The sequence below is a fragment of the Sinocyclocheilus grahami genome, unplaced genomic scaffold, assembly GCF_001515645.1.
Source record: "Sinocyclocheilus grahami isolate Dianchi unplaced genomic scaffold, SAMN03320097.WGS_v1.1 scaffold216.1, whole genome shotgun sequence".
In the NCBI taxonomy this organism is placed as follows: Eukaryota; Metazoa; Chordata; class Actinopteri; order Cypriniformes; family Cyprinidae; genus Sinocyclocheilus; species Sinocyclocheilus grahami.
Window position 1 is genome coordinate 2,019,446 of NW_015505395.1, and position 7,738 is coordinate 2,027,183.

At 35.4% G+C, this 7,738-nt stretch overlaps 2 protein-coding genes across 2 annotated transcripts in view; one reads left to right on the forward strand and one right to left on the reverse strand.

Moving 5' to 3' along the window:
* Nucleotides 1-2,565, forward strand: part of LOC107596287 (elongation factor 2-like) — an 18,548-nt gene extending 15,983 nt beyond the window's left edge. Inside the window, exon 11 of the mRNA XM_016286982.1 lies at nucleotides 2,248-2,565. Within this exon, the coding sequence (XP_016142468.1) occupies nucleotides 2,248-2,441 (194 nt within the window). The 3' untranslated portion in view covers nucleotides 2,442-2,565. The remainder of the gene's footprint in view (nucleotides 1-2,247) is intronic.
* Nucleotides 2,566-4,169: 1,604 nt separating this feature from the next.
* Nucleotides 4,170-7,738, reverse strand: part of LOC107596288 (BTB/POZ domain-containing protein 2-like) — a 9,819-nt gene continuing 6,250 nt past the window's right edge. The window contains exons 5-6 of the mRNA XM_016286983.1: nucleotides 5,879-6,055; nucleotides 4,170-4,806 (exon numbers count right to left, since the gene is read on the reverse strand). Coding sequence (XP_016142469.1) covers nucleotides 4,645-4,806; nucleotides 5,879-6,055 — 339 coding nt within the window. The 3' untranslated portion in view covers nucleotides 4,170-4,644. The remainder of the gene's footprint in view (nucleotides 4,807-5,878; nucleotides 6,056-7,738) is intronic.

Consider the following 7,738-nt stretch of genomic DNA (forward strand, 5'->3'; position numbering starts at 1 on the left):
CGATACTTTTATTTTTGGTACTTGCCGGTACTGATACCAATATTTTTATTGCATTTGTAAATTTAAAATATTGGGTACAGAAACCAAAAGGGAATGTATAATGTTAGTTGGTTAACTTCATTTATCAAATAGATACAGTCAAACCAAAATGTATTCAGACACCTTCAACATTTCTCACATTATCAATTTAGTCGCTATAGTTTAGAAAATGGTAATAAAATATAACAAGAACTCTTTAAGAAGAGTTAAACTGAGTCAGAACAAATTCAGCTCGATTAATGTTAGATAACTTTGATACTGGAGGCCATCAAATTTGAGTGAAAATCATCAATCACTGGCGACCTTTCTCAAAGAATGCTGGTGGGGAAAGAGTTAAATGTCTCAAATCTATTCTTTATGGACTCGTTTATTGATAGTGCATTATTCAGAACAGTTATTTCAAAGCAGCTTCAGTAATCCACAGGAGAATGAGTGTGATTGCATCCATTGTGGCGACTTCAATGTCAGCTTATTCAGTTCAGTGTGGATTCAGCTCTACAGAAGACGACAGTGTCATTAATTCAGTTCAGTTCAAGTTGTGTCAGTGCCATCACATTGATATTTCTGAATATTAATCTTTTAACCCCATCTGGGCATTTGTCATTAAGCAGCAAGTAACCACTCGTTTCAGTCCAGAATCACTCTTGACTGATTCGGGCTGAGTTTGCAGTCTGGGTTGAAAGTGCTGAGAAAGCAGGACCGAACGCTGCTGCATGCAAAAGATAAACGGCAGCACGTCTTTCTATTGTGTCGTTCTCGCTGTCAGACAGCAAACATCCAGCGCAAGCAGTGTAGAAGTGATTCGTGAGCAACAGCTTTTGAAATCCATCTGTCGAGAGATCCAAATCTGCCTGGAGTGATTCCCGACTCACTGAATCGGTATAAATTACTGGCTGATGCTTCATCAGATGAATGGAGCTAAACACATTTAGGAAGTTTGTGGAAACTCTGTTTTTCAGTTCAAGTACATTAATATCAAGCGTTCAGATCAGTGTCTAGTGTTTGCATTGAATCAGTCGAACGACTCGCTCAGTCATACAGTCCCACAAAAGCAAATGCTTATTTTTTTATTTTTTAAATATTAGTTTTAATTATCGTAGTGGTAGTATAATTTATTGTTAACTGATTTTTAAATAAAATTGCTATGTATTTTAACTTTGTTAGTAGTGTTTTCTTTGTGTATTATATCAATATTAATGTATTTTAATATTGATAGTGATTTTTACTGGTATAACTTTCAAAGTGTTAGTATAGTTTTATATTAGTAGTATTTTCTTTTTTTTTTGTTTAACTATTTTAATACTAGTATAATTTTAATGTTAACCTTGTAGTATAATTTTTATTTTAATGATATTACAGTATTATACTTTTTTTTTGTAGTTTTATTTGTGTATTATCTTAATATTAATGAATTTTAATATTGGTAGATTTTTTTTCTTTTTTTAACTAGTATAATTTTAATAGTGGTAGTGTAATTATATATTAGTAGAATCTTTATTTTAATACTAGTATAATTTTAAGATGTTGGTAACCTTTTAGTATGATTTTTATTTTAGTGATTAGTATTTTTATTGTTTATTTTTTTCGTATTTTATTAGCTCTTTTTGTTTTTAGTAGTAGTTATTCAGTATTATTAGCATTCAATTCCAGGGTTTAAGGAAGCAGTTTTGCACTAGTAGCAGTTCTCATTCCTAATGAAAGTGTCCTAGCCTCTGTTAAATCCACATGTTTGTGTTCAGCCTCTTAACATCTCATGTGTGTGTGTGTGTGTGATTCTGCAGGTGAGAGAGGGCTGGGGGGGGGATGGAGAGATAGAGCTGGATGGAGAGGGCTGGATGGATGGAGAGGGGGGGGTGAAGAGAGAGGGATGGATGGATGGAGGGGGGCGGATGGGTGGAGAGATAGAGAGGGATGGATGGGTGGAGAGATAAAGCTGGATGGAGAGAGGGAGTGCTAGATAGATACAGGGGTGTAAAATCTGATTTAATTATATTTTTAGGGGGGGACAACCCTCAGATAGGAGGGTGTCCTCCTGTCCCCCCCGGGATTTCTGCCTATAGAGAGAGAGAGTCAAATATATGTAGTTTTTGAGCTTAGTAATTCTATGTTCATAATTGTCAAAAGAAAGTGTCCTAGCCTCTGTTAAATCCACATGTTTGTGTTCAGCCTCTTAACATCTCATGTGTGTGTGTGTGTGTGATTCTGCAGGTTTCACCGCTGACCTGCGCTCTAACCCCGGCGGGCAGGCCTTCCCTCAGTGCGTGTTCGATCACTGGCAGATCCTGCAGGGTGACCCCCAGGACCCCGCGTCCAAACCCTTCCAGATCGTGGCTGAGACACGCAAACGCAAAGGCCTGAAAGAGGGCATCCCGGCACTCGACAACTTCCTCGACAAGTTATAAACCCGGCGACACGTCTCCGTTCTCTAGCCCAAACTTAGACGATGCTTTACACTCATTCCTGTGTTTCATTCCTTCCCTCCTGCACTCGCTTCCTCCCCTCAGAGTTCAGCAGAGGGACTGGACATGCCTTGAAATACTAAGTATTAACTTCAAAAGACAGTATTGTCATTAACTATTGTATTTTATTAAAGAAAATAAAACACTACACTAATACTGATTTTTTTTATTTGTAGTAATGTGTTTTTAATGGGAAAATGCAATGATAATCATGCAAATTAAAAGTTATTTGTTCCTTGTCCTTTTTCATGACTGGTTTTCTTGTCAATTATTTTGGTGGTCATGGGAAATTTTTTATATATATATAAATATACAGTGAAATGTGTGTGTGTGTATATATATATATGGGATATTTCAAATAAAGACTTCTAGCTGTTTTAGTCTGCAATTTAACTTTCATGTAATTGTAAGTAAACCTTAAATTAAAATGGACTTTTAAAACACTGGATGCACGTTATTCCAAATGACAAACTACTAATTTTGTCTTGATTTCATTAAAATCTATTAACTTGCTGCAGCTCTGAAAGTTTTTTTTTATTTTTTGAATATTAAATATCCTTTTTCACTTGGTAATACATCTGGTTAAGGAAGTTAAATGTCATTCAAACAGGTTTATAGTTAACTAAAGTCATTGGGGGGAAAATAAACTTTTTGTACTAGAAGTAAAATATTGAATATATTTTTTTTTATTAAAAAAATTTAAAGGACAAAAACAAAAAAATATATATATTCAATATTTTATTTCTAGTCCAATATATTTTTGTTTACTAGAAATAAAATATTGAAAATATACATTTTTTAAAATAAAATAAAAAGGACAAAAACTACAAAAAGAAAACTTTTTTGGGCTAGAAATAAAATATTGAATATATATTTATTTTATAAAAAAAAAAAAAAAGACAAACAAAATTACAAAAACTTTAATCATGTTTGTGACCATTAAATCCAGTCTGCTGTCCTAAAAACAAATGGTCAAAAATGTTGTAAAGAATGATTCAACTTTATTGAACATGATGAGTAGTCATACAAAGACCCAACATTACCGAACAGCTACAATCCAGAAACACGAGCGTGTGTTGGATCTGAACAGTCATGCACGAGTGCTGAGGTTCATCCTGTAAATAAATACTGTGTTCCTGTGTTCACCCTCTTGTTAAATTAAGTGCTGAACGTACGAGGAACATCTAAGGAAACATTGGCACAGAAGAGAAGATAACAGACCACGTTCCCAGCTTTCCTCTGGTCTACAATCACACCGCTGTACAAAAGCTCAAGGCAGCAGTGATTTATAATTGATTTGACATCATTTTTTTCATATAACAATCTAAAATACACAATTAGAGTCCAAACTCAGTGACAAAATATGTAATTACTGCTTCTTGCTTTTGCATATGCACGAATCATTAGTTGCATAAACATCAAGATTTGCTTTATTTATATAATAGAGTTAAAGAAGATCGTTCACCCAAAAATGAGCATTATGGCTCCGCTGTAGTGAATGGGTGCCGTCAGCCATTAAAGTGACTGTTTAAAGTTAAAATGTCTTAATGCTGGATTTGTTTCAGCTTTTGTCTTCTCCAGACGTTAACTGATGGACTGGAGTGCTGTGGATTACTTGTGGATTATTGTGATGTTTTATCAGCTGTTTGGACTCTCATTCTCACGGCACCCATTCACTGCAGAGCATCCATTGCTGAGACACTGATGCAATGCTACATTTCTCCAAATCTGATGAAGTAACAAACTCTTGTTCAGCTATTGTTAATTCGTGGGTGAACTATTTCTTTAAATGTAAAGCTCTTAAACACAGTGAGGTGCAGGTTTGGCAAGAGTTTTAATTGCAACCTAGATCGACTGATGCAAAATCAGATACACAAAAATAAAGATATGCATGGTACATGTCAGTCAGTCGTGGGTGAGTAATTCGCTTGCTGTTAACAGTCAGTGTAAATATGAGCCCTCAAAGTCTAATCGCAATCATTACTATCGGTTATTAATGACAGAAACCCCTGAAAACAGTCGTCCGTCCGTTCATCCTGTAACAGCGGCGAGTGTTTCATTCGTCCGGCTTTACTCTTAGTTCTCTGAATTCTCTACAGCGTTACGGTCAAGTGCAATATCATGTGCCGATGGAAACCAGCGGAGACTACGTGTAGAAGATGACCTCTGGGATCTGGCCGTCCTCGACGGATGTGCCGTTGTTGTTTCCCGCGGCGTAGCAGAAGGTGAAGCAGGTTTTGGTGCCGGAGCCGGACGACTCGTGCGTGACCTTCCTCATGCCTTTAGTGCCGTAGTGTGAGTCTGGACCCTGAGACAGAAGACAGAGACACAGATGTGTTATACAATCTCATCTTTAGATGAAATCTCAAGGCAATATTCAGTAAATCTACATTCGTTCCCATAGTAATAATGACTAAAGACAGAGCAGCTGAGGAAAAAAAGAGAAAGAGAGGATGAAAAATGGAAATTTTGTCTCTGCTCCTGTAATTTATTTTAAACAGATTTCATAAATGTGGTTTGGATCAGGTTGGTAAAAATCGGATTGATGAATGTCATTTTTGCAATAAATGAAATGCAGTAGATTTGTTTATGCACCGAATGCTATGCTCATGGCAATAAAAGCAAAAATAAGCATGCAAATAAATAGTTAAAATGAATTAACATATAAAAACAAGCCAAATAACCTTCATACAAAAGATTAATCTATATAAGATTTTTTTTAAATGTACACTAGCATATATATATATATAGAGAGAGAGAGAGAGAGAGAGAGAGAGAGAGAGAAAGTAGCACCTTTATACAGCAAGGCTGCATTAAATTGATCAAAAGTGACAGTAAAAAAGACATTGAGAGTGTTACAAAAGATTTCTATTTCAAATAAATGCTGTTCTTCTGAACTTTCTATTCATCTGTGAATCCTGAAAAATAAAATGTATCACAGTTTCCACAAAAATATTGTGCAGCACAACTGTGTTCAACATTGATAATAATCAGAAATGTTTCTTGAGCAGCAGATCAGCATATTATACTGATTTCTGAAGATCATGTGACACTGAAGACTGGAGGAATGATGCTGAAAATACAGCTGCGCATCACAGAAATACATTACAGTTTAACAGAGATTCACACAGTTATTTTAAGTGGTAATATTATTTCATTGTTTTTACCGTATTTTCAAAGCAAATAAATGCAGACTTGATGAGCAAAAGAGACTTCTTTGGAAAAACAATGATCTAAATGGTAATAAAAATCCAAATAAATTCTCTTTCGGATGACAAGAAACTGAAAAACCAGGAAATAGAATAACAGATCTGTTGGTGAGGGTAAAGTCACAGTTAGTTTAAGCAGCTTTATATGAACTAACGATGGAATGCCGTCACCTTTAATGTAGCACAGGCCGTGTAATTGACGTTAGGCAGAACTTCCACCGGTTCCTTGAACATGACTCTGAAGGTGCTGGCCGATCCGTCACAGCTGAAGCCGGTGTCGTTCTGGCCCAGAACGGTGTTACTGTCGGTGTGAATGATCTGAAAGAGATTCAGGATCAGAAAACAACTCTTTCAAACACTGATCTGTTCCTCTGAGCAGACCTCACCAATACTGAAACTATATCACCAGCACAAACATGAGGACTGCACTGAAATAAAAGCAGCACACTGCAGGATGATGATTTGTTTTTCAACATTATGTTCAAATCTATCACAGTGTATAAGGAAAAGTCCATATGTGACCCTGCAGCACAAAAGCAGGGTTAAGTCGCTGGGGTATATTTGTAGCAATAGCCAACAATACATTGTATGGGATTTTTTTGCACCCTCTGATTCCAGATTTTCAAATAGTTGTATCTCAGCCAAATATTGTCCGATCCTAACAAACCATACATCAATGAAAGCTTTTTTATTCAGCTTTCAGATGATGTATAAATTACACTTAAGACTGGTTTTGTGCTCCATGGTCACATATTTTAGGTGTTATGACTGAGGTTGCACTATTAATCAATATCTTTTATAAGTTCACCTAAATAGTGGTTACAAATAAATGCAAATAAATCATGTAGTAATTAATAAGAGGTTATAAAAACTGCTCGTACAATAATTTTATTATAGAATTGATGTTAAATTTGAAATTTGACAATTGAGTGCCTGAAATTTCTCACATAACTATATATAAACATGTATTTTCCAGTGTACTTTTAGTATCGGGATACTAATATAGTTTTCACTCATATTTTGAATCATTTTCTATTTTTATATTTTTTCTAGTTTTTTTTAAAGTTTTAGTAATTTTGTTGCATGTTTTTGTCATTTATATATATACTTTTTTTTTTAATGTCTATATAGTTTTTTTTCCCGTCACTTTTAGGTTTATTCATTTTAGTTCATCAAGTTAAACTAAATTGAAATGAGAAATGTTGCCTTGGCAACTAGCTTATTTCATTTAACAAAAAAAAAAACAGTAAAAACAGTGATATATTACAACTTACAATTTTCAATGTGAATATACAGTGGAGATCTACAACCTACAATTTCAAGGTCTCTGCCGCTTAGTCCTATTTGAAGTTATCCTAACAGGAGCAGAAGGGCACTTTTTTAAGCATACAGGTGCATCTCAATAAATTAGAATGCCGTGGAAAAGTTCATTTATTTCAGTAATTCAACTCAAATTGTGAAACTCGTGTATTAAATAAATTCAATGCACACAGACTGAAGTAGTTTAAGTCTTTGGTTCTTTTAATTGTGATAATTTTGGCTCACATTTAACAAAAACCCACCAATTCACTATCTCAACAAATTAGAATACTTCATCAGACCAATAAAAAAAATGTTTTTGTGAATTGTTGGCCTTCTGGAAAGTATGTTAATTTACTGTACATGTACTCAATACTTGGTAGGGGCTCCTTTTGCATGAATTACTGCATCAGTGCGGCGTGGCATGGAGACAATCAGCCTGTGGCACTGCTCAGGTGGTATGGAAGCCCAGGTTTCTTTGACAGTGGCCTTCAGCTCATCTGCATTGTTGGGTCTGGTGTCTCTCATTTTCCTCTTGACAATACCCCATAGATTCTTTCTGGGGTTCAGGTTTGGTGAGTTTGCTGGCCAATCAAGCACGCCAACACCATGGTCATTTAACCAGCTTCTGGTACGTTTGGCAGTGTGGGCAGAGGCCAAATCCTGCTGGAAAATGAAATCAGCATCTTCAAAAAGCTGGTTAGCAGAAGGAAGCATGAAGTGCTCTAAAAT